General features: G+C 35.3%; 2 protein-coding genes across 3 annotated transcripts; both read left to right on the top strand.

Annotated features, from left to right (window-relative positions):
* Nucleotides 1-82: 82 nt before the first annotated feature.
* Nucleotides 83-14,448, top strand: LOC125870660 (protein BLISTER). 2 transcript variants are annotated; one of them, XM_049551149.1, is made up of 13 exons: nt 83-457; nt 2,753-3,482; nt 3,681-4,207; nt 5,792-5,911; nt 8,802-8,867; nt 10,758-10,868; nt 11,488-11,564; nt 12,070-12,137; nt 12,338-12,451; nt 12,558-12,730; nt 12,864-12,932; nt 13,306-13,482; nt 13,919-14,448. In XM_049551149.1, exons 1-13 carry the CDS (start codon nt 401-403, stop codon nt 13,997-13,999), a joined length of 2,370 nt encoding a protein of 789 aa, XP_049407106.1. In that variant the 5' UTR covers nt 83-400; the 3' UTR covers nt 14,000-14,448. The 2 variants fall into 2 exon arrangements, with proteins under 2 accessions (XP_049407106.1, XP_049407105.1); XM_049551148.1 differs by having other exon boundaries at nt 84-457; nt 2,753-3,485.
* Nucleotides 14,449-17,244: 2,796 nt separating this feature from the next.
* Nucleotides 17,245-27,525, top strand: LOC125870673 (7-hydroxymethyl chlorophyll a reductase, chloroplastic). Its single transcript, XM_049551169.1, has 19 exons — nt 17,245-17,381; nt 17,532-17,634; nt 18,649-18,733; nt 20,209-20,320; nt 20,470-20,554; nt 20,735-20,776; nt 20,877-20,955; nt 21,668-21,719; nt 21,822-21,884; nt 22,554-22,651; nt 23,510-23,545; nt 23,623-23,684; nt 24,859-24,886; nt 25,706-25,785; nt 25,894-25,963; nt 26,049-26,106; nt 26,764-26,828; nt 26,912-27,006; nt 27,087-27,525. Exons 1-19 carry the CDS (start codon nt 17,306-17,308, stop codon nt 27,175-27,177), a joined length of 1,380 nt encoding a protein of 459 aa, XP_049407126.1. The 5' UTR covers nt 17,245-17,305; the 3' UTR covers nt 27,178-27,525.
* Nucleotides 27,526-27,788: the final 263 nt, after the last annotated feature.

The raw sequence follows: 27,788 nt of genomic DNA, 5'->3' as shown, positions 1-27,788 counted from the left end.
TTAAAATAAATAAAAATCCAAAAAAAGCAAAAATAGATAACAGAAATTTAAATTTTTAATGCTGTAATTTTACAGAAAAGAAAAGAAAAAGTTTTTTATTTCTTCTTCTTCGATCTCATCAGATCCCCTGTTTCTGAATCGAATTTAGGGCCTTTTTTTTTCGCCCCATTGTTTCCGAAAATTCAATTTTGGCCCGTTATGTACTCGGATTTTTATCCGTTTTACTCCGAAAATTGAGGAATTAGGATTTGTTTTTTGTATACAAAAACAATTTTTGTATATGAAATGAAATATAGATTGATTGGTTGATCTGTTTTTTATAGGAGAATTTTGGGGCTTATTTTTAGGGTTTTTGGATGAGGATTTAAGAGGAAAGATTTGATTTTTTTGAGGATTTTGGATGGCGTCAGGTCAGGAACTAAAAAAGCAAGAGCATTTGCAAGCTGGGAAAAAGAAGGTAAAAGGGTTTTGTTTGAATTTTGGAGAAAGGGTTTGTTTTGGTTTGGTTGAATTTAGTTTGTTTACTTGAATGTTTGCTAATTAATACTTATATTTAACTCCTTGATAATGTAAATGAACTTAATTCTGAAAAAAAGTTATGTTTTGGTTTGGTTGAATTTACTGTATTTACTTGAATTTTTGCTAATTAATAGTTCTATTTATCTGGTTTAGAATGTTAATGAGCTGCATTCTACTAGGAATCTTTAGTAGTTGAGTTGGTTGGCTACCTGAACTTTAGGGAGTTTGATTTCCACCTTGTAATCCCTTTCCTGATTTTCCCTTTTAAGAAAAAGAGTTGAATTCTAGGTGGAATCATAGTAGCTTAGTTGGTTAACTAGCTGGACTTTTGTGGGTTCGATTCCCACCTTGTAATCCCCTCCCCATTTTCCCTTAATGAAAAAAAAAAGGAGCTGAATTCTATGTTTGGAGAAGGTTTTAAATGAATGGCATTCTACTTGGAGTTAGAAATATTGAGTGGTTGTAATTTGTAGAGTCTTTGGAATTGTTATAAGTACCTTTAGATAGTTATCATCTACTCGAAGTGATGGACGGACTCCCTATGTATTTTCAAGAATGTGAAGAAAAAAATTGAGGTGCACTGGCTATTTTATCCTTAATCATCCATGAACAAGGATTACTACTTGAATTTTGATTTGTGAAATCGGTCTTTAATCAAGATGGGAATGGCGTGGCCCCATCCTCACCCCATTAGTAAATTCTAGTGTTTTACTTGGAAGCAATTTCGTGTGTGAAGTTAAAACACATCAAGATTTAGGTTTGAGGTTGAAGATTCCCGGTGGTTGAATAATTTCTAGAGTTTCAAGTTTTATAGACAGTTCTATTCAAGTGGGGCTGCGGCGAAAGATCACTGCCTAGATCTTCCTCCATAGGGGAAGTGCTTATATGTCTTAATACTTGAAAGAATCTAGCATGAAATGAGCTTATAATGTCAATAAGATACTTCACCTTATTAAAAAAAGAAAAAAACCACTAGGTGATGCTTTACAAAAGGTCTTGTTGTACAGAGATTTGATTATTTCAGGCTTGTATTTACCCAAAAACTCTGAAACATATAATCAGGTAAAGCTGGTCAAGGACTGAATCAGAAGATAGCAAATCAGTGAGTCTGATCTGAAGCATATCTTAGTTCTGATCAATCTGATCTTTTTAGGTAGAAGTGAACATTAGCGAAAATCAGTGTGTTGAGAATTGAGATAGCTGTTTTTACGCTTATCTCTAGCTGTATAGATTACAATAATTAAAGACAGGTATTATTTCAGGGCATCTTCTATTGAAGCACTTGTTAACATAGGTAGAAGATAGCAAATCAGTGAGTCTGATTTGAAGCATATCTTAGTTCTGATTAATCTGATCTATTTAGGTAGAAGTGAACATTAGCCAAAATCAGTGTGTTAAAAATTGAGATAGCTGTTTTTATGCTTATCTCTAGCTGTATAGTTTACAATAATTAACAACAGGTATTATTTCAGGGCATCTTCTATTGAAGCACTTGTTAACATAGGGTTTAAACTTGCAAAACATGTCATTTGTCAGTGCAAAGATTTTAATATGTTGGGACTTGGGCGGACTGGTTTTGAGGTACTTCTTTTCTTCCTTATGTGCAACCAAAGGTGGTATCCTAGGCTGCCACATCGGTGCTGATATCTTTTGGAAGCACATTGATGCTGATTTCTTTTGAAAGATCGCGCCTTAAACAATTTGAATACTTGTATTATCCGCACTGGCAATTCCCATCTTTAAGGAATCTGGGTTCATACCCCGGTAGTGGAAATACCCTTTCTTGAGCTGAGGGTCCTTTGGAAACAACCTCTCTCCCTCCATGACATAGGGATAAGGTCTATGTACATTGTACACTCTACCCTATCCAGACCCCACTTGTGAGATTTCATGGGTATTTGTTGTTGTTGTTGTTGTTGTTGTATTTCCTTTTTAATTTATTTTTTTGAATATTGTGACCTCAAGAACTCCTAAGAAATTAAGTAGGTGTTGCCAACAAGTTGTGGCATCCTGCTAAAGCTATGGTTATCATCATAAGATGTTACGAACCTCTAAATTAATCTTCTTGCATAGTGGGTTGTAGGATACTCCCTTTTTGCTTTTTGTCTTTTCTTTTGATTTCACTAAGTTGCAATTGCCTTGTCTTACTAATGAATATCACCTGGTTTTGCTCTTTATAAAATTTGGTGCACTCCTTATTTATCTGATACTTCTGCAACTGTATCATTTGCAGCTAGAGGAATTTCGTAAGAAGAGAGCAGCAGAGAAGGCTAAAAAGACAACTTCAAATAGTCAACAGCTTGCCTCTGATGGAGGCGTTGATAATCAACATTCAGGAAATGAACACACTAGAACTAAAGACTCCAGTGGAGCTGCTACATCTGATGCTGTTGGCAGATCTGTTCTAAAGCCATCTGAAGTACATGCTAAGCATGATTTTGCGAAGCCTGATCTTACCCAGAAGTCTGATTTAATTTTTCCTAGTGATGCTAGTGCTGGTACTACGCCTAGTTTGCACAAATACTATGATGATGCTGTTGTTAAAGCCAACAGTCATGATTTTGGCTCTTCCATCTCAGCATTGTCTCATTTAGAAAATAAAGGGTCTAGAAGTGATGAGAATCTTAAGGTTTCTCAAACAGTAAGTGATACTTATGACAACACTGGGAAGAGGGAGAGTGATGGGGCCTTAGAAAGTGTTCCATTCGGGTTTGCGACTAACCACTCTACAGCCACTTTTCCTCCATTCCTCAATAATGACAGAACTTCCAGTCATTTCACTTATGATGATATGGGTAAACGCATATCGGAGGAGAGCCATGCAAAGGATCTTTCTGTAACTAATGATGGTACTTCTCATGCTTTTCCGTCTAATGTATCACCTTCAAATCCATTCGGGTCTCGTGATGACAAACCACGTTATACAGATCGCTGGGCTAGTGACATGACTTCCGCTTCATATGGTGGTAATTTTTTTGTTTACATCTGTTCTGTTCATCTAAGTTGTGCGCTTGAGGGATCTTTGTACGCATAATATCTTTTTCTCCTTTTTTCCATTCTTCTATGGTTTCTTTGACCCAGCTGACTGATTAGTGTATGCACTATTTATTTAAACCAATTTGATGGTGCACAATCTGATATATATCTCCTATTTTTTGTAGATTCTGTTCCCGATGCTACCACGGGCACACAATTTTATCCTGAATTTGGGAGAAATGTTGCTGGTGTGGGATCTAATAATTTTGTAGTGCCTGATAAAGGATACAGCCAGTTAAACAGCTCTGGTCTTCACTCAACTAAAACTTCTTCTTGGACATCGGACTCCAAGTATGATGGTTTTAGTTTTGATGCTAGAAGTTCTTCTAGTTACTCACAGATGTCTCCACCCACAGCTGGGGCGACTGGGAGGAGAACTCCATCTTTCCTTGATTCCATCAACATTTCAAAAGTCTCTGCTGCATCCCCTCCCTCAATAGGATCAGTTACTACAGACACATATGACTCAATGGCTTACCCCAGGGACACTCTGGGTTTATCAAATTCTGAGAACTTGACAAATTCTTCAAAATTTTCTGGTAATGGGTCAGATCTGTACAAGCATGCTGTTGAGAAAGATATGGGCAACTTGGACAACAGACATCCATTTTATTCACAGAAGCAAAATGAAGATTTTGCTGCGTTAGAACAGGTATTTTTACATCTCTTGCAGAGTAGGTATGCACAGTGTTGTCTCAACCCTGAAGCAAGGCACGAAACATGTTGAGCACTTCGCCTCGCTTTGTGGGCGCTTCAGTGTTGTCATCAATGCTCTAAGGCATGCTTTTCCATGCCCAAGTAGTGTAATCCTGAAGATGCGACACTAACCAATTGATATTTCTCTTTATCTAGTTTTTTCAATTTCTTTGTCCATAGATTTATTATTCATGCTTGTTGGACTACACATGCATATTTGTACTTTTTCTTCATTTGTGCCTTTTTCCAATAATGCCCCAAAGGACCTTAGAGCATTTTTGGGCTTTTCGATTTTGATAACACTGGGTATACAATTGTGGAATGCCCATTTACCTACAAAAATTCAGACTGCTGTTGCTTTTGGATTGTCATAAATTCTCGCCGCTTACTTCAGTGAGAACATTGGACTAAAAACAAATGCTGTCCAGTCACCACATGAAAGGGAAACTATAGCTTATGATTTATCACTAATACCCATCTGTCCTGATAGTGAGCTACTCTCCTTACATCATATAGTTGTGTTTTATCTAAGAGCTTGTTAGATCGATTAGGTAGTGTGAAAATCTATTGATGAAAGAAAGAAACAAAGAAGACTGACGTCTGGTTTTTTTCCTTAGATTAAAAAATTTATGAAAACACAAAAACAATATACCTTATTCTCAAAGTTGTCTTTTGGAGTAATAAACATATGATCTCTATTTAATAGAAGACTTAAAGTTTTAGAGAAGGTTCTAAAATAGCTTACACTCTCTAACGTGTGTAAATAATTCCAGCCACTTCAAGAGATTCATTGTCTAGATCTTTGTTAATTTGTACCTTGTCATATATGTGGTAGGTGCAAGTAGCAAATTCGGGTCCTGCTACGAAACCAGGTTGGTATTCAAGTGGGGAAGGCTGAAGGAGTGAGGCCATTATCTACCGAACTTTCTAAATCAAATACAATGGTTTTGTCGATTATTTTAAAAAAATATTCATACATATTTAGTCTGTGCATATTCAATTTAAGCTGAAAAAAGGGAAATGATTTTGGTATGTTCAATGTCTTGAAAGGTAACTTGATGTGAACTGAACACTGCCCAATTGTGTCCCTTCTTTAATTGTGAAATATAGAATGTCTTGTGTGTTTATCAAGTTAAACGAGTTTTTTTTTACACTGATCAGTTACAAATAATAAACGGACATCTTTGTTGCTTCATTCAGATAATACTGTCAAGATTTATGAAGGTCCCACACATTTGTTTAATTTTTGTTCCAATTGGAGAATTGTCCCCGTGCATTTGTACATGTCTAGCGGTTATGGAGCTAAAAAAAAGAGAGGATAGTCATTTATAATGTATACTAATAATTAGAGCACACCTATCTTCATCTTTCAGATAATATCCTAAATCACAAATGGTATCCTCCATTTCTATAGAGGGGTGGGGCTGCCTATCGAAAGAAGAATACTGGGACATGCATAACACATATTTGTCCGGATATAGATTGTGTAATAGGATCTTTAGTGGTAAACACTAACATGCTTTATGCTTATTTTCCACAGCATATTGAAGATTTAACACAAGAGAAGTTCTCTCTACAACGTGCTCTTGAGGCTTCGCGAACTCTAGCAGAGTCTCTAGCTACTGAAAATTCAACTCTGACAGATAGTTATAATCAACAGGTATACTGCTGTTCATACATATGCATTTTTTCAAAACTATAAAAAGTTAGCCGACTTTCTGTAGGGAAATACATGCAAGCTAGAAATATTAGGTACATAGGCCATGTTGGTTCCAAGCCCGATGAGAGCAGCCTTTTGATGACTCAAATTAACTGTTGGCAAAACAAAAGTTCTGATTCTCCCTTATACAGCCAGTCACCATCATTATACGTCAGCTCTTCTCTGATGATAATCTTTACAGCAATTATTTTCTGCATTTTTATTGTTAATCCTAATGCATTACTAAACAATTACATGTCATCTTCTTAGTTTTCTGGTAGATGTATGTAATGATTATTTTACTACTAGTCTTTTCCTGCATTTTTGTTGTAAATCCTAGATTCATTATCAAAGGATTATTGTACCAGTGTTAGGTACTAACGCAGAATTACTAGTCAAAAATGTTAGTTCCTGTCTTTATGCTTACAATATTTGTGAGAAATATAGGAAAAGAATATTATTGAATTGTTGTTGTGTCTACATTATTACATTGAGACCCTATTTATAGACACTAGAATACAATCATTTACCAAGTAGGATACTATTTACTATTCCTATTTCTATTTTTATTCCTATTCCTATTCTAAATAGGATTTGTATAAACCTATTCCTCTTCTAATAGGATTGTATAAACCTATTCATATTCTAACACTCCCCCTCAAGCTAGTGCATACGATTCATGTACCTAGCTTGTTACATAGGTAATTAATACGAGGACCAATGTGGGGCTTGGTGAGATAGCTGCAAGTTGATCAGTCAACTTCACAAAATTGACAGTCAATCTCAATGTGCTTGTCTTCTCATTAAATACTGGATTTGATGCATAATGCCGATAAAACACAGATTGATTTACAGTGTTGAACTTCCCAAACCAAACTTGCAAAGACTATTTCAGACCATAGAGTGACTCACATAATCGACATACAAGGCAACTAAACTCCCCCTGAGCAACAAAGTGCTCAAAATCTAGTATTAAGTATATGGATCATGTTGGAATTAGATGAGTCGATATTAAACAAGTCACCAAAAAATTGGTCGGAACATGTTCATACACAGAGTATTAGATTTGATGGCTAAAAGTAGTCACAATCTAACAAATAATATTATATGGGTAGGGTCGGAATGATGTCACAATCCAACTAGAAATAGAAATTGTATATGATAGTTCGAATTGATGGAACGACCCCATTGAAAAGGAGAAATAATATGATAGGATCGGAATGATGGAATGACCCTACTAAAACAGAAAAAATTATACAGGTAGGGTTGGAATGATGGCACAACCCTACGCAAATCAGATTTGAGGAGTCACCGGAAAGACGAATGGAACTATGCAAATCAAATCTGAGGAGTCACTGAAAAGACACATGATGCTATGCAACTCAGATATGAGAAAGTAGTTCGAAAAAATCCACGGTACTACACAAATTAAATATGAAAAGTAGTCCGGAGATATGCACGGTGCTACGCAAATAAGATATGCAAAAAAAGGTAGTCACCGGAAGGATGGCAATGTGCTACACAAATTAAATATGAAAAGTAGTCACCAGAAAGATGGCGCGGTGCTACGCAAACCAAATATGAAAAAAGTAGTCACTGGAAAGATCGCACGGTGCTACACAAATTAAATATGAAAAAATAGTCACCGAAATGATGGCATGGTGCTACACAAATTAAATATGAAAAAGCAATCACGGAATGATGGCACAATGCTACACAAATTAAATATGAAAAAGTAGTCACCGGAATGATGGCACGGTGCTACACAAATTAGATATAGGAAAGTAGTCACCGGAATGATGACACGGTGCTACAGAAATTAGATATGAGAAATAGTCACCAGAAAGATACACGGTGACCCAACTTTTGCTAACATAATCATTGGCCGAACGGGCAGCATATATGGGTAATAGCCACCCGCGGGCAACGAAAGCTCTGTGATTTTCTACCAAGATCGTAGAGGCTTTGATACAATGTGAGAAATATAAGAAAAGAATATTATTGAATTGTTGTTGTGTCTACATTATTGCATTGAGACCCTATTTATAGACACTAGAATACAATCATTTACCAAGTTGGATACTATTTACTATTCCTATTCCTATTCTAAATAGAATTTGTATAAACCTATTCCTATTCTAATAGGATTGTGTAAACCAATCATATTCTAACAAGATTGTATAAACCTATTCATATTCTAACAAGATTGTATAAACCTATTCATATTCTAACAATATTCATTGAGTCCCTTCTATCCAACCTTGGTGGATAGAGTACCAATGCACTAGTCGGACACTTGGCCCCCGTTTAGGTTCTGATCTGAGTAGCTAAGCTACATGAAGATGGACATGGATGTCTAATATTGGTGTGAACCTAGAAGTCATATTCATCGTCATTTAAATCTTAAAATTATAGGATACGAATAGGAGTACAGTGCCAAATCCTATGTGTAACCCACAATCACACCTAAATCCTGCTGGATTGACATGTTGCGGCAGGTGGTTTTGAAGGACCCGTGTTACATAGATGAGCAATTACTTAGTTACTATTGAAACTAAAAGGTGTAAAAAAGTGTTGATCATAAAATTTGGAAAAAGATGGACGATAATAGCTCCTCCGCATCCCAAAGCGCTGCTCTCCTAGGTGTGCAACACTAAGTAGGAGTTCACATCAACTTATTATGAGTTACATTCTCCTTTTAGTTCTGCCGTAGTTCTTACATGTGCTTTTGTTTCTTATTTTTCTATAGATTTACATGACCTGTTCATATGGCAGGCCTCTCCTTGAAATTCTTTACACTTTTTTTAGTGATGTGTCGTTATAAAAGTGAACTGCTGTATTTCTTTTGCAGGGAAGTTTTGTTGGCCAACTAAAAGCTGAGATGGAGAGGTTGCAAGAGGAGATTAAAGCTCATCTGGTTTGTAGTTTGTACAATCTTGCTCCTTACCCCTAGCTATATTGTATTACCAACATTTTCCTTTTGTAAACTCTTGTGGCACTTCTGGATGTTCTGTTTCTGCAACTTATTTTAAATGTTGTACTTTTGGAAGTTGTATATGATGACTTGGATTCATTTATCAATTTTGTAAGGACTTGCATTTATTTCTCATCCAACACCTTTTAAAGTTTTGTTTTGTTCTGTTTGATTTATCAAGAAATATTACTGATCGATTCATTTTGGGATTGTTGATGTGACGTCGTAAAACATTAGCACCTGGCACTATAATGAGTGGAAGAGAACTAGTTGAAAGACATTTTTTGTCTTCTAAATAGACATGAATTGCTAACTTTAACGTAAAGTTAGAAGATGAAGCAATACATATCTGGATCTTCTATTTCTTTACGTCCTGCTTATTTTTTCCTTACTGTGGAGTGTGCAATAGTACTACTTATGTATCTTACTTTCCTTTTAAGTCTCTTTAAAAAAGAATGTCACTTTTTATATTCAGTGCTCCTTCCGTTTCAATTTGTTTGTCCTACTTCCTTTTTAGTCCCTTTCAAAAAGAATGTCTCTTGGCAACTCTTTAATCCTAACTTTCCACATGCCATGTACGACCACTAGATTAAAGGATATTTTGGTACATTCAACATAACTTTAGTTTAAGACCACAAGATTTAAAAGTCTTATTTACTTTTTAAAACTCCATGCCAAGTCAAAACCAGACAAACAAATTGAAACGAGGGAGTAACATGTTATTTCCAATATCCCACATAACATGTTTAAGATCACACGATTCAAATGAGATTTTTGTACATCACACACATCTTTAGTTTACTCTCTTTCTGTATTTGGAAACTTTTTAATTTTGAACTTTCCATTCTGTGGTATGGATTGTAACTTTCCATAAATTTCTCATTTGTCGCGCAACGACGGAGCCTTGCTTTAACCGTACTTAAATGCTTTTTTAGCCATAGAAGTGCTATGTGATATTTAAGTACACAAGTTCTAAGGATACTTTTGATAAGTTCTCTTTCTTTCTTAACCTATTTTCCCAGTCAAGACCAACATATAAAATGAACCCAAGGGAGTCTTTATCAATTTGTTAGTTTTCTTTACTCAAATTTCCCTCTTAAAAGATCCATTCATGATTAAACCTTAGTGCTTGGTTCTGTCCTTTCTTTGGTCTGGCTTCATTTTTACCATCTCATTGTCTAACATTTGGTCTGGCAAGTGGTAAACAGATTCTCTAACTGATTNTTCTAAGGATACTTTTGATAAGTTCTCTTTCTTTCTTAACCTATTTTCCCAGTCAAGACCAACATATAAAATGAACCCAAGGGAGTCTTTATCAATTTGTTAGTTTTCTTTACTCAAATTTCCCTCTTAAAAGATCCATTCATGAATAAACCTTCGTGCTTGGTTCTGTCCTTTCTTTGGTCTGGCATCATTTTTACCATCTCATTGTCTAACATTTGGTCTGGCAAGTGGTAACGGATTCTTTAACTGATTATAATTGGTTCACTTGTTTTAAATTTTGTCTGAGACATACTTGTTTAGGTGTCTATAAAAGCCTGTTGAAGGATGTAATTATCATGTTGCTTATCAAAAGATGTATTTGATCATCTAAACTCCGATTACAGATATTTCTAGGATTGTTTGGACAAGGATTCTGGAACTGTATGATGTACTAATTTTATTTATTGGAATTTGTTTAGATGAGTTGTGTCATATATACATGGAAAAGTCACTTTCTTTTTCTTTCTATCAATTTTTGTAATCAGATGGCTGGATGAGTCAGTCGTTTTCAGTATTACTTTAATTTGATGTATGTGATTTTCTTTCTTGGTTGAATTCAATGAAAACCAGGGTGAGCTTGAAGCTGTGAAAATGGAATATGCGAATGTACAATTGGAATGTAATGCTGCTGATGAGCGTGCCAAGTTATTGGCTTCTGAAGTGATTGGCTTGGAAGAGAAGGTAATTAACTGCAGTATTCCCGTCTGCTGACCAAAATAATTTCATAGGAATGTCTATACCAAAATAATTGTCAGGCATGTAGTGAGTTTATTAATTTTAATACTACATGTAGACGTAGTTGTCCTCTTTGTTACTGGTTTCACATTTAAATTTGAAAGTTGTTTAACTTGATTACCATATATCATAGATTGAATTAGTGTAATGTCATTTACATTTTAAAATTATAAGTTAGTGAGAGTCAAGTGTATAAATAAGTTAACCAGATTGATCCGTGAGATAAGGAATTATAGACTGTGTATTCACCATCAGTTGTTTAGTTTTGAGCTATAAGTCGGATTTGAGATGTCAAACCAGTGTTTTCCTGTTCCTTTTAGGTAAGTGGATGTTGTTTCTTTTTTCATTTTTCCTCGTTTCCCTTTTCGTGTTGCCAGCTAAATATGAACAGTCATTTTTGTGCCTGTTCTTCTTTTTATTTTTTCCCATTCTGTTTGAAAAAAGACATGTTATTGATAATTGGTTGAAACTCTTTTATTGGTCAGATCTTTTTTCTTTTTTAAATTTGTTAATGAGATAGATTATCTTTTCTGCTCTTTATATTTTTGTCTAAAATATTTTGTAGGCACTTCGTCTAAGATCTAATGAGCTTAAACTGGAGAAAGAATTGGAGAAGTCACAAGCTGAAATGTCTTCTTACAAGTATGTTTGAGGCTAGACTGTAAATTTATCAAGGCCGTCATGTGCCCATGTAACTCTGTTCTGGTTATAGTTGTCCTTTTATTCTATTCTCTGCTTTTCTCCTTCCTGTCCTTTCGACACCACACCCTTTTAGAGTGGGCATGCCTCTTTTCTTTTTGGTTTAAGAGGGAGGGGATTTGTGTGGCGTAATTGCTTCTTGGAGATAGAAGTACAAATTGTTTTATGAATATGAAAAGGATGTGCCAAATGGTAGCAGAATGTATTACTTTTAGTTATGATACTTTTAAAAGATTTGTGGCTCCTGAAAGTAAGTAGTTGGGAATCATATTGGGTAGTTGCATGTACACGAGCTCATACTAATCTGTATTGGCATAAAATTTCTAGCATAAATGTAATGTGCGTGAATGAATATCAGAATAAAAAAGTTAAATCTTATTCTCGTTAACCTCCAGATTTCTGTTGGGATGTGTTTTTATCTCATCCAACTTTCTCTATCTTCTTGCAGGAAGAAAATTGCTAGACTTGAAAAAGATCGTCAAGATCTGCAATCAACAATCGATGCTTTAAAGGAAGGTAAGATATGGTTATATCTGCTTGTGCCAAGAGAAAAAGGCGGTTTGCGTTTTTTCATGAGATGTGTCATTTTTACAAGTCTTTTCCATTTTCACTGCCTTAAAGTTTCTTAAATAATCCCAGGCTCGATAAAAGCATCCAACTATCAGAAATGAAATCAATAATTCCTCCCTGTTTCCCTATTGTCTTCTTCTAAACAGAAAAGAAGCTCTTGCAATCCAAATTCCTAAAAGCTTCTGCTAATGGAAAGTCAGTTGATCCTAGCAGGAATATGCCTACAAAAATAGATGTATCAACTTCTACAGAGGATCTTCGTATGTATTTCAGATTTCTCAAATTACTGCCTCATATTGTTTTTTAGTTTTTTAAAATTATTTTTTGCTTTATATATTCATAGAAATTCAATTTGTGTCCATTCAGGTGAAGATAATATCGCAAATGGTACCATAAATGACACTAATATGGTTGGTACTGATGGCCCCACCACCTCTTCCCTACCCGATTTTGGGCAGTTTAGTCTCGGAAGTTTGTCACCGGCCATTCCTCCAGATCAGATTAGGATGATCCAAAACATTAGTACATTAATTTCTGAGGTAGCATGATATCCTTGAGACTGATCATTTTCTACTCCCTCTAATTTTGTCCCATCATCTTTGTTCCCTTGAAAAAATAAGGCATATTTACTAACTAATAACTAAGATATTGCACTACTTGGAATGATTATAGTTAGCCTTGGAGAAAGACGAATTAACAAAAGCCCTGTCAGTTGAATCATCTCAGCGCTCTACATTGAAGGTAACTTGAACTCATGCGCTAGACAGCATCATTCTAATCTGCTTCACTTTTTTTGTGTGTGGCTAAGATCTTCACCTGAACTTTTGGATTTCTTTCTTTTTCCCTTTGTTATCTTTGAGTAAACTACAAATGCATAGTTGGACATGCTTTCTTTGGTCATATATGGATGTCTAATTTCTAAATAGCCATCCCCTACAATATGCTCAGACATTCTTGTTAATATCTGGCCAGCTTCATGTAGTGTTGGCAATAGAAGTCTCCTTGCATTAGCTTTCTTGATCTTCACAGCTAGTTTGAAGGTGGATACTAATAATTCTTCTCTCTTTATAATTGTCTTGGGGGATATGTCTTTCTGTGCATTTTTGGTATAAAGGAGTTAAACAGGGACTTAACTCGGAAGCTTGAAGTTCAAACACAAAGATTGGAGCTTTTAACTGCTCAAAGCATGGCAAATGAAAACAGCCAAGCAAGACAACCAGATGCAGTGTCTGTACATGACAATATGCCATATGCTGATGACAATATGCCATATGCTGATGAAGGAGATGAGGTAATTTGACATATCTTGCTCTGTAAGCCTTTAACTGATATGACTTCTAATTTACTGCTTTTTGGAGTGTTAATAAAATGCCAACCTTTTAAAGATCTTTTGTTGCCTTTCTACTTTCAAATTTAATAGTTCTGCACTTCTGCTGTTACCTTTCTTTTGCAAATGAAACTTCAAGTTTCAGTAAGATTGAACACCGCTCAATAAATGACAAGGCCCTAATTCTCTAGGCTGCTCTACGCAAAAGCTATTTTGTTCACTTGAACTGTAACCATTGCACTAGATCCACTCATGTGCGCTGACCTAGTATGGCCCTGCTTGCACGGTGGTCAGGTGGTGCATATTGCCAAGCTGATAGTATTCAGTTTGATTAGTTTGATGATTGTTGTAATCTTTCCTTCTGTTCATTTTTTTCTCTTTCGTGTCTCATTTTGATCAGGTGGTGGAACGGGTATTGGGATGGATCATGAAACTATTTCCTGGAGGGCCATCAAGACGACGAACCAGTAAGCTTCTTTAATCTCCATGGCAAGAGCACAATGATGAGTTATTTCTGCGAAAAGCTGGTCTTTTTCTCCTCTCCAGCCCTGCATTTTTGGTAGCCAAACGGAGTCCGGATTTTGTATATTATCCATGGTTTATACACACACATTGCATTCTTTTCCCCCAGAAGAAGCAAATTGTATCTAAGAGGCATTTTGGAAGATGGAATTAGCTGTTCTCGACAGTTTTGGCAATAAAACATTACCGTGTTGTTTACAAGAGAATTCGTTTATCAAACGTTGTAATGAAGATCAAGATGTGTTTAGTTGTCAATCATGAGAGAGAAAAAACTTCAAATGTTTCTTACTTTTCATGTGGAAATGATGTTTAGATCTTTTGACATTGTATTCGTTATGTTGTATTTGTTTAAAGCTGGGGCTTAAGAAAAGCCCAATATATCAAAAAGATGATTTTGGCCGTCCTTTGTACTTGCTTAGCAACCAGAATTCCATTGGTCTTTCTATTTACTGCCTTGTGAAGATAGAGAGGTTGTTTCTGATAGACCATTGGCCAAAGTAACCTATATGAAGAATAGTATGAAAAGAAAATACAGTAGTGAAGAAGTTATAATGCAAATAACCAAATACTATGTAATCGAGCAAAAAATCGTAAAAACATGTAGTAAAAAGTTGAAGGAATAAGATAGTAGGAGAGTAATACTAATAATACCGATAAAGTGAAATTAGACAACACGCGATTACTACTAACCTTGCATCTTAATCATTGATCTTCATATCCTCTTTTCTAGGTCATGTCTTCAATAAACTACAAGTATGTCATGTTTTGTCTAATCATATCTCTCCAGTATTTTTTTGGGCCTATGTCAATCTTTCTTGTGACTCACCATTGCCAACATATTACACCTTCTCTCCACTACCACCTTGTCCAGAATATCTGCATTCCTAATTATATCTTTCTTAGTATGCTCGCTCATATACATCCATCTCAGCATACTTATTTCTGCTACTTTCATCTTTTGGACATGTTCTTTACGGATTAACACTTCTCATACAACATAGCTAATCAAACATCCACTTTGTAAAACTTACACTTATCACTCCAATATATTTCATGTTTATTCACTAATTAGATTTTATGGTTTGACAACAATGTGTCCCACGTCGTCATTGAATAGTAATCTTTCTTTTTATATTATTTTATGAAGCAACACTGCTCGACGGGCTCAGTAACATGGGCTTGTAACCCCAGTGGGGGCATTAATGTGGTGGAATGTTGGGCTGTTCCAGATAGTTGGGGCGTAATTTCTGGCCTGCCCTGTCCAAGCACAGAGTTGGGCCTTGTGGTCCAATCGAAGGAATGGACTTCTGGGCCCCTAAAGCGGGGCGAATTGCGTGAGGCTGGTTTCACAGAGCAACGAACAGTTTCCGCTAACGCCTGATGGGATGGTCCAACTAAACCATCATTTTTTTGGTCTAAAACCAATTTCTTTTTGGAGTTTATCCGAACCCCCTTCGACGAAAAAGTCATGTATATTTTGAATCTCCTTAGTGAAAAACCTGATTCCAACATTGCTTTTTCGTTCCAAAATGTGGCATGAATGAAAGATTACTAAACCAACAAGTATATTACTGCTTTATGAAAATGCTTGTCATAGAAATATTACCACTAAAAATCTAAATTGCTTACTCCATATTCATATCCAATGAACTTTACGTGTACCATAATTTAAATCCATCTTACATCTTTCGTCTTGGTTCCCACCCGTCTGAATTCCCAAACACAAACTATGTAGATCTTACTTTTCTTGAGAATTTTCACTAACTCCCAACCGAAGACATGACCTTAATTTACCATCAAGTTCCGAAGCCACTAATGCAAGTTAGAGTGAAGCAAAATTATTAATGAGAACAAGAATTGGAACTAATTAAATCAAGTAATACAACAGACTAATAAATTAAAATATTGATGATAGAATCAAAGTTTAAATAACCATATTTTCAATATCATCAAGTAAAGCTGAGTTAACATATAAATAATATATGCTTTGTTTATAGTGGAACAAACAATTTATCCCACATCGTTATTGGACAGATTTCTTTTCATTTTTATAAGAGTCGAGCTTAGTAACTTGAGCTTGAAACCCAAGTGGGGACATTAATGTGGTGGAATGTTGGGCTGTCCCAGATGGTTGGGCTTGGTGGGCTAATTTCTGGCCTGCCCTATCCAAGCACAGAGTTGGATCATGTGGCCCAATTGAAAGAGTGGGCTGCTTGATCCTAAGGTGGGGTGGACTGCGTGAGGCTGGTTTCACAGTGCAATGATCAGTTTCCGCTATGTCCAGTGGAAGGATATCGGACCGGTGCCTTTCAAGTCCAGTAACGCCTGATGGGTTGCTCCAATTAAACCACCACTTTTTTTTTTGTCTATTAGCATATTTTTCTCACATTGTTTTGAAAATATCATGGTCACTTGTACCGTTTCCCTTTCTGTAGGAATAAGTTATACGTCCTAAGGCGTAACTTTGTGGGTTTTGAAAACTGGACTTATGCTTTTATCGACATAAGTTAGGTAGGAATTAAGTTATGCCTTATAAGATATAACTTGTGAGTTTTGAACTTCTTAAGGTATAACTTTGTGGGTTTTGAACTTATGCTTCCATCGGCATAAATTATGTAGGAATTAAGTTATGCTTTATAAGATATAACTTGTGAGTTCTGAACTTCTTAAGGTATAACTTTGTGGGTTTTGAACTTATGCTTCCATCGGCATAAATTATGTAGGAATTAAGTTATGTCTTATAAGATATAACTTGTGAGTTATGAACTTCTTAAGGTATAATGTTTTGAAATTGAACTTATGTCTACGTAGGCACAAGTTTTGTAAGACACATTCAAATACTATTGATTTGTAAGACACATTCAAATACTATTGATTTGAGGAATAAAAATTAAAAGCCACCCTATTTTAGGTATTCATTCGAATGGCTATATGATTTTACTTCAACGGAATGACATGTTACGTGTTGTCTATCTCATCAAAATGTCAACGCAATATGGTAGCGAGTACTTGCTCAGGGGCAAAGCTAGGTAGGACCAAAGGGGTTCATTCAAATCACTTTCAACGATACATTATTTATAGATGATTAAAATTATTTTTTAATTTTCTAAATATTTAAAATTCACCTTTTTTGTACATCCAAAAATAAAAATAAACAAAAATTAATCAAGTACCGAAACGACACCGTTTTGGTTCCACCCTTAAAAGAATCTCATTTGATATATATTTGTGGCGCAAAACACTTGTGCAGATACACAGAGCAACAATGGCGTTTCTTACTGGAAAATTCTCTGCTTTACCTTTCAAATTTTACACTATTTCATCTTCTTCACAACAACAAGGTTCTCTTCCTCTTCATTTCCACATAACTAAACAAATTTCCTCTGTAAGAGGAATTTTTTTTTACAAAAAATGACAAACTTTTGCTATGAGTTTTTTTTTTAAAAAAAACTTAAACTTTGTGTGTTGATGTTGTTTGAATTCTTCAACAGATGCAAACCAAAATCCGAAATCAGTGAAAATTAGAGAAGATTGGAGGAAAAAATCTCGACCTATTCCTCCTGGTGGGACTTATCCAGCTAAAGACCACTGCAGGTTCATAATTCTGCTTCTTTTTTAAATTAAAATTTTAGCTTTTAATGCTGTAATGGTAGGTAAATGCGTAGCTTGATCATTTTTCTATTTTTTTTTTGAAGTTTTGTTTTTGTAGGTTAGAATAGTGAAAAAGTTGTCATTTTTATTTGTTATCTATAAACTATGACATAAATACATAGATAGATATCTTGAGTTGGCCTCTACTAGCAACTGAACACTCAAAGTGAGCATCTCAGCTGGTTTCCGCTGTGTGAGTTGAACACTCCCAACTTATAAAATGATCATGTAAGACACATAGCGTCGGGTGTCTAAGAGAAACAGTGCGGATGAGTGGAAGCGTCTAGATGTGCATTCTTAAAATTGGAGTGTTTAGTTGTTAGTTAAGCAAAGTTAAGGTGTTTATTTATGTATTATGTGTTAAACTATTATGTGTTTGAAGATTTTTCCCTTTAGGAAACTATGGTGGCTCAGTTTTCATAGTAAATGTGAAAGAATTATAAATATGAGGGAGATTGGACATTAATTTGGCATGAAGTATAAAAAAGAACGTGAAATATTCAATTTGAAATGGAGGAAGCATTCATTGGGTCTTTGAAGCATCGTTACTTTCCATCTAAATAGCTAAGCACGTGAAATGTTTTAGCTATTTCCGGTGGTAAAACATGAAAAGAAGGACAATGCTTGTAATCAATTTGTCCTAAGTTGGGTCAAGTTTTGTAGAATGGAAAAAAAAAGAGCTTGAATGATCAAGTATTGTTTGGAAGACTGAAATATAAGTGCTGATGTTGACAAGAATGTCATATATAATAATTAACATTTTTTTTTTGAAATTGATAACTAATAATTAACATTATTATATACTAATTTAATGTTTTTGCGGATTATAAGTTAGTATCATCTTTAACCACTCATCTTCATACTTATTTAAATTAATTGCTTGTATATTTTGTGACTATTTCGTAAATCATTATAGTAGTTTTTATCTGATGGTAGTATAATATTTCTGGTTTGCAGCCACTGTGGTTTGTGCGACACTTACTACATTGCTCACGTGAAGAATGCATGTGCTTTCTTGGGGGATGGCATGTCTAGAGTTGAAGTGAGTCTTTCTCTACTTTTGTACATGTCATGATACTGTTGCTTTTAGTTGCAGTTCTTATTGTTTATGCCTAGTTTTTGTTCCTTAAGTTTGTCATAAATGACCGACTGGAGTTTGATTATTGCATGCTTTCATTGTCACATGCAGATTTTCCCTGTGAATTTCGTTTTGTCTTTTGTGTCCTTTGAAAAGCTATCTGATCCATATGGATTTACATCTTATGAATAAATACAGTGTATGCAGTACAACAAGACTTGGCTGTGTTATTGACCGACTGGAGTTTGATTATTGCATGCTTTCATTGTCACATGCAGATTTTCCCTGTGAATTTCATTTTGTCTTTTGTGTCCTTTGAAAAGCTATCTCATCCATATGGATTTACATCTTATGAATATATACAGTGTATGCAGTACAACAAGACTTGGCTGTGTTATTGCAGTGTGTTGTGGAAGTCATAAGAAAAGTTTGCAAGCTAGAAAGATGCTCAGAGAGAGTAGTGGTTCATGTTCTCTGATACCGTGTAATCCACTATTAGCTTGTGTGCAATTGAATTCATCTCTCTTTTTGTCACCCCTCTTTCATTAAAATCCCTTTTGTTGGGAGCATGAGAGGTTTTAACACTTGGTTACTAGGAAAAGTTGCATACTAGAACTTGATGGGTTCTCTGGTCCTTGCCCCCGACCCCAACTAGTTTTTTCACAAGTATGTTTGAATTTTATTTTACTGTTTCACTCTCTTGGGTAAAAGGTATGCTGCTTTGAATGTTGACAAGATATGGGAATAAATGAAGTTTTAAGCATTATTATAGAGCTATTAATTACACAAGGGTACAAGACATGCATATTGGATCTTTATAAGAATGATTTCTCTAGTTGTTAACATAATCTCGCCATACTGAATTATATGGGGTGGAAAATGTTATACTGAACCACAGTATGGTTGGACTCTAATCAGACTCCTCATAGGGCAATGGGGAAACATTCATAGACCTCCATCAAGGTCTTCACTATGGTGTACATCTGTCCTCTTCTCTTTTCTGTTTTCTTGTTTTTTCTATCTTGTGTTTAGTAATATCATACAGCCCAGCATAGTTTACAGGTACAACGTAATCTCATGACAGGTCAAACTTTTTTTCCCCAATTTTATACAAGTTCTTTTTTTTCTTTTGTCATTGTCCAAAGGAACTTGGTCAAGTTTGAAAATTAGTCCGTCTTTAGTTTGACTGGTGGGTGGAGGGTGATAGGGGGTTCATATAAATTCTTTTATGAGAATGAATGATTTGACTACTCACTAAAAAACTTCAGTGCTGGCTACGAGTAGCAGTTCCTTGAAATACGTTCTCAACTCACTCATGCTATGCTATTAGGACCTTCTCTTTTGGTCAAATTTATATGAAGTAGCTCAAAGTAATCAGATAATGTTTTGGATGGAAAAGTAACCAGATAATGTTGACTGTTCCTTATCATCTTCTTTAGGCTTTGGAACCTATTGTCCATGGACGAGGACGGAAAGAAGATTCCTTGGATGAGACTTATATGGGGGTGTATGAGAATCTATTGTATGCTCGTAAAACTAAGCCTGTGGAAGGTACAACTTTGGATGCTCTTATGTAGTATTCTAATTCAAATTACAGTTGTTTGTCTTTTTGTGCTTCTCTAGATCACTAAAAGAATGTGCCAATTTCTTATGAATCATCTGGTCTTATTCCTATCTTTTCTTTTCTTTCTGGCATTCAGGAGCTCAATGGACGGGGATAGTGACAACTATTGCCGTGGAGATGCTAAAAGCTGGGATGGTGGAAGCTGTTATTTGTGTCCAGAGGTATGGCTTGCATCCAATTTGGTTAAAAATAATTTAGTTCTCCCTCCTGGTTACTTTTCATTGTACATGAGTTATGCATTTGAAATTTTGGTTTCTCATTTATCTTCTTTTTTTTATAATTATTTTATATTTATTATCCTGCAATTCATGGACTCTTACCTTTTTTTTTACATTGTTTAGTGATCCAGAAGATCGATTTGCTCCCCGACCTGTCCTGGCAAGGTTTGTGACTGGAATTCCTGAGCTATTTGTATTCATGTTGATTTTTTACTTGTTAATTTAACCATTTCCATCCTCCTCTTTAATTTTATGTTTCTAATAGGACTCCAGAGGAAGTTATAGCAGCTAAAGGTGTTAAGCCGACACTGTCTCCTAATCTAAATACTCTTGCCTTAGTTGAGGTTTCTTCTTCCACTTCCATTATCATCAGAATCTTTGATTGTTCTGTTGTCATCAATGCATATATAATTTGTGTAACTCTATTGAATTCTGAATGGAGCATGTTGTCATGGATTGAAGATGTCATATCTCTCCTTTATAGGTAATTGGAACTTGTGTAGCTATGCTTTGTTATTCTTCCACCGCACCACCAAATTAGCTTTACTATCACCCCCCTTCTCCCCTTTCAGACCGCCACAGTCTAATACTTAATCAAATTGCCCCAATCGGGGATTTCATTAAGAGAAGCTCTTTTGCTTTTCTGATTTGTTTCATATGATGGTTCGAGCTGAATTCCTTTCCTGACAATTTCAGAGTCTTTTCGCCAAATGTTTCCTCTCTATCCGTTGGAAGGTCGTGGGTATTTTTTTTTTACTTCATTTTAACAATGTGAGCTTATTTTTCCCCAAATGCTTTCTCCCTTTCTTTTGGGAAGTATCAACCATCTGCATATCACACTTGTAAGGGTAGGCTTCTAGTTATTTCTTTTCATAACAATGCAATCATGGAATTTCACACTTTCTCGTCGTGCATGCTCTAAAGCGTTAAAAATTGGGCTTTAAGAGATTCCAGTTTTGACTGAGGATTGTCATGCAAGTTTATAGTATCACGCAAGTTTATAGTATAACTTGTAGTTCAAATGTTGAAGTAAGCAATATTTTTTCCTGGAAACAGGCAGCTGGTGTAAAGCGCCTTCTCTTCTGTGGGGTTGGCTGCCAAGTTCAAGGTATTCATGTTGTTATGATCTCTTCATCTCTGCTTCAAACTTGATGTTGTCATTACAATTTACATCTCTGTATCTTAAGCAGAACAATTTCCTAACTTGCAGCTTTAAGATCAGTGGAGCAATATTTGAATCTGGAAAAGCTTTATGTACTAGGCACTAACTGTGGTGAGTAGTCGGTGGCATTCATAGACTCCTTCCCTCACATCTTTGATCATGTCTAATATAGCTATCAACTGCTAGAAATTTGATTATGTTTGCAATTACGTTTGTTTGGACAAAGATCTAATCTATTTATTTTTTATTAAATAACAAAAGGTTTGATCTAAAAAAATCACCCATAGGAGTCCTTGTTAGTTGTTAGTATCTCAAAAAAGAGTCAACTTATTTTTTACAGTTTGTCCTCCACAGAAGCAGGGAGAGAAAATAAGACACATAGTAAGTGGACAAGCTGGATAAAGATTCAATGGAATCTTTTATGATGCTCCCTCCGTTTCAATTTGTTTGTGTGGTTTTGACTTGGCACGAAGTTTAATAAAGTAAAGAATACTTTTGAATTTCGTGGTCTTAAACTAAAAATATGTAGAATGTACCAAAATGCCCTTTAACTTGTGGTTTTAAATAGGCCATGTGGAAAGTTGGAATTAAAGAGTTTCAGAAAAGGGAAAGAAACATTCTTTTCAAAACGGACTGAAAAGGAATAAGACAAATAATTGAAACGGAGGGAGTATATAGTAAGTGGGATGCTCTATAAACTGCTTTTTATTATAATCTCCTTTCCCCTCTAAGGTATTTTTTAGGCAATATAGACCTATACTAACTGTCTTTTCTCAACAGTGGATAATGGACCACGAGAAGGCTTAGATAAGTTTCTGAAGGCTGCTAGCAGTGAACCTGAAACAGTTCTCCACTATGAGTTTATGCAAGACTACAAGGTGTGCTCCTGTCATATTACTTTCATAAAGAAAAAAAGGTGAGCTCCTGTTACTCTTTTATGACAAGCTGAGCTTCATTGTGAGACAACCTATGCATAACCTCTGTGATCTTGGAATTCTATCCATTCAAGTATAAGAACAAGGAAACCAACTTCTATATTTTGTGTTTGTCATGACGATATGTTCTCTGATTTTGTTGTAATCTAAAACTTCGTTAAACAGCCTTTCTTAGCCTGATAACGAGGGTGCTTTTTTAGAATATGGTTTTATTTGGTTGGTGAGGTAAGTTCATTCATGAAGATGCACTTCAATATATCATATTGTCTCCATCCTGATAAATTTTATATGACACATTTTTATTTTGGGTGTACAAAAATCTTTGACACCATCTTACTAACAATATAATTTTATACAACTTCATCAGTTTCTCGAATTTAAATCTTTTTGAATAGTCAAATTATTAAGGTTTGATTTGGCATTTCTATGTCAACCTAATTTCGTTAACAAAAATATTTTAATATTTTCCTCAACTACTACCTATAAAATACACAAATCAAACTAATATCTTAAGTACCATTCCTCGTCCTCTGGTGTCGTGTTGAATTTGACGGAGGGTGTACTATCCTTTCTTGGATCAGAATCAAATCTACCAATAAGTAGGATCTTGCAAATGAGAAAGACTAAACTAAGCTCATATGTGCTTCATCACCTCGTAGATGAAAACATTTCGACAGTTAATCCTGTAAAACCATATTTTAGCTTTCTTCTTTTACTATGATTTAAAGGATATACTATTGAATTACATGTGATAGTTTTCTAATCAGTTGAAGCACCTGTCTAAGCTCTACATTTCAACAGGTCCATCTGAAGCATTTGGATGGCCATATTGAAGAGGTAAAATAGCATCTTCTTTTTCGTATCTTTTGTTTTATTTGAATGCTGTTTATTCAGATCTATATTTCACTAAGCAGGTTCCCTATTTCTGTTTACCAGCAAATGATTTGGTTGATGTTATTGCGCCATCTTGTTACAGGTATTTCAATTGCTTATTCCTGATTTGCTGAAGCCTTTAAACAATATCTGCATACTTAACCTGTAGACTTTTTGGGTCAGAGGTTGATGTTGGACAAGTCTGAATATAATTTTTTTGTTCCTTCTCTTTGTGCTCGTGGAAATGATTCTTTCTTTCTCTCTATGAGTTGATCCAATTAGTCAATCAACTATAAATTAATCCTACATTAGTTTGGGTGGCATTATGTATCCTCTTCATCCATCGTGCTCTGTTAGGTCAATTTTGTTCCAATATCAAATAATTTGTGTTATAAGGAAATTATGGGTTATTTAAAACTAAAGATGTGAAATATCACACACCCCTACGTGGATATACTAGTCTTCAACTAGAATAAAAAGACCCTTGACAAGCACTAGCACTAATAATGCAAGCGTAGCAACAACTATGCTTGAATGACTGCATCTTAGCTAGTTGGTATCACCTATATGGATATGGAGGTTTATGTGGGATGTAGTCAAACCGTCTTAGGCGACAATTCTCTAAGTGAGCTACTTAGACGATCTACTGGATATTATTTTTTTTTAAAATGTGTTGATCACCCGAAAAATTATTGCATGCAAACTATTTCTCTTATGAAGTTCATAGAAATGTAACTTCCCATCTCATTTTTGGACCCAGTTATAAATCAAAAGAAACTATGATCTCAATAATGCTCGTAATATCCGTTCTTGGTCAAACTATTCTAGATACTTTGTTCATGGAGTAAGGGTGAAAATCTGTGGAAGAAAATTTGGTGTGCAGACAAAAATTTTGTAGATTAACAAATTTGATGACAAACAAAATCTTCAGGAACCGTCTTTCTTCCTAATAGTTAATATATTTAGTATTCAGTTACATTCGTATTGAGAAAATTCCTTCACTTATGGAGCATAAACTAGGGGAAAAGTATACATAAGTATGCTAGTATGTGCACGAAGGTAGTGTCATGGGCTTATCACGTTCTACGTGATCTCTGGTTCTCACTTGTAAGTTGTCTTCTCTGATATGGACAATTGGAGAAGTCTAAATGGATATTCTATACAAGCTTCAAGTTTCCTATATTCTCATTTATCATATATTTCATTTTCCTGTCTCTCATTCTTCAGAATATGAACTTGTGCTGATCTGTAAACTGTTCTTTCCTTCTATGTTACAGCTGTTTTGACTACACAAATGGCTTGGCGGTGAGTTCTCTGTTCGTAATCAAAGGCACTGATATATTGCACAATACAATTTTCACAAAGAATACAGAGAAAAGAAACATCCAAGAGCAGCATGTGCACAGTACATACACATACGTTAAGACTTTCAAATAGCAACGGAAAGCATACTCTTAATTGCTACTTTGATTAGTCTTAGATGCTGAAAGGTGAAGTGTTACTGGTGGAATATTAAATTTTACTGGTGTAATTTCCTGCATTTTCAAATGTCTATTTGTCTATTATGTTTGCCACTTATAAATAGGTCTGTATTGTAGTCATCAAATCATTAAATCTTGAATACATCTCTTCTCTCTTCATGTCTCACAAACAAAGCTTTTTCTAGTGCGTAGTTTTCTGACAGGGAAAGAGGTTTTGCAAAGGCATCCTCGATCATTGTGGAATTTATAGGTTCTAGAGCTAGACCTGGCCACTCATTCGCTCCAACTGTTTTCAAGTGAAAGCTTGTGACAGATCTGGAGATGAGATTCGGTGGTTGAGGTCCAAGGGGGGATTTTGTAGCAAACTCATTTTGGTCTTGGATGGTAATGCATTATGGTTCCGTCATAAGTTTACTCTTTAAGGTTTCTAGAATTCGTATCATTGAAGATTTGATGCTGCATATCTTATTATCCATGACAATTAAGTATTTTTGCTCCTTGAAGATTTATCAGTCGCTGTCTTGCTCTATTACAGTAGTTTCCAAACATTAACGTGACAGATTATTTCTTTTAAATAAAAGCAAAGCTTGATAATCCCCGTGCATGCCAACATTTCAAATCTTACCTTTAAGGAACTTTTCAGGATTTGGTGGTGGGATACATGGGTGTGCCGAAATACAGTGGAATCAGCATGATGCAGCATCCCCAGTATGTTACTGTCAGGTAAAGTATTGCCAAATCTTATAAGCCGTTGACAGGTTAAAAGGACATGCTGATTGCTCTACCCTCAAATAATCTTTAAGAGATACTTTTGGCACATTCCAAATGCAGAAATGAACGTGGTAGAGAAATGCTAAACCTTATCGAGAACCTCTTGGAAATTACTCCAACGATAAGTAGTGTAATACATGATGCTCCATCTCACAACTTTTCCTTTAAACTCTTTCTTGTGATATACTTATTTCAAAGCATGCATCTTTTTTCAGGGTAAGCGGCGTCCATTTGTCGTGGAAACCGTGAAGGCAGATGATGAAGCAAAATTTGGTATGTGGTATTTTGTGATATTTATTCATTTCATAAGTTGTTACTAAGCAGGTTCTCTCTGTACCCATAGTGCTGCTGGTTCAGAATTTGATATCTGCTCTCGGGGTTTTGTACTGTTCTTTGTTGGGTTCATGTGCAAGTATCAACCATCTGACTTTTTTCCCTATCCCTTTTCCCTTTCAATGTTGTTAAAAAGTATGAAATGTTAGGGTCTCAATCTTTCTTGATGCTGAGTCCATTTTCTAATATTTGCTTGTTCAAGTTATGCGTAATTTGATGGATTTATCACTACTCTTGGAAATTGATTGTAGATGAATCTCAATTTACTTCGATAACATTCATAAGCAAGTATGTTATGTATATACAGGCATAACAGGTTACTGGTTCGTTTACTTCTATAGTATGTTACACATCTCATCGACTGTTTATATAAGATTAACCTTAATTTGTTTTAATCCTTGTAAGTCAAGTGAATTTAGCTATTTAAGTTGCTTCAATTACTTCATTTGTTATGATACTCCCGGTTGATTACAGTATGCTGAAGGCAGAACCCCGAGAAGTAAATCCATTTCTGTTATATTCTTGAAGTAAATATTTTTCTTGAACACCTTCTGGTGATCTCACAAGACTTAATGCAGAAACTTTCTGAATTTCCAGGAAGAGGTCCTTCTCAACCTGCTCCAAAGTTTGTTGGAAATTTAATAGCATTTCTTCTCAACATAGTAAGAACTTTTTGTTCATTGACTTGTTACTTTCAGAAAGGACAACAAATTCCCTGTGCTTAAACTTGTTTCTCTGGGTTCAGGTCGGACCGAAGGGTCTAGAATTTGCACGTTACTCGCTAGATTATCACACAATCAGAAACTACTTACACGTAGTCCGCAAATGGGGAAAAGAAAGGTTTGTAGAAATTCATATTTGTTCCAGTATGATGGATTACACTAATTTTTTCTCTCACTCGTGTTTTTGTGAAATTGCAGAGCGGACAGACATATGCCTGAATATTCAAAGAAAATTGTTAGCATGTACAACCAGAGTGGAGAAATTGATCAAATGCTTTCCAAAAAGTGAATAATTTGATGGTGAAACTTTGGTGTTTGCAACTCAGGCTTTGGTGAACAAAGTTATCCGGTACCTATGCTGGTGGGAGGCAGCAAGTATTCCGTAAAGTAGTCGAGGTGCGTGCAAGCTAACCCGTACAGCACGGTTATCAAAAAAACCTTGGTGATTGCAAGTTGCAACTCCTTGTGTAGTGTCAAATTAAACATGCATCTGAATTAACTCTTTTTGATAGAAATGTAATTCCTTTTATAATAATTAACTATGTTGACTATTGGTAAAAACAATTCTGCATGTATGTGATTTAGTTTCAAATGCTTGTGCTTTTGATAGTGAATCCATGATATCACATTTGATTTAGCTTGGCTTAAGATATTTTTCTGTTTGTCTTCTGGTTCAAACTGAATGTGATATGTAGCTTATCAAGAGTCATTTCGGCCTATCTCCAGTATGAAGTCTGAAAGATGATTTATAGTTTTCAAAAATAAAACTTTCATCGTTTCAATCCATGTTCAGAGTACAATGATATGGAAATTCATTTTTCAAATTTCTTTTTGAAATGGTTAAAAGTATTAGTCAATGATTATGAAAGACGACTGGTGGACTGTGATTTCACTAAGGGA

Source organism: Solanum stenotomum, chromosome 7 (genome assembly GCF_019186545.1).
Source record: "Solanum stenotomum isolate F172 chromosome 7, ASM1918654v1, whole genome shotgun sequence".
Taxonomy (NCBI): domain Eukaryota; kingdom Viridiplantae; phylum Streptophyta; class Magnoliopsida; order Solanales; family Solanaceae; genus Solanum; species Solanum stenotomum.
This window is presented reverse-complemented; position numbering and strand designations above follow the sequence as displayed.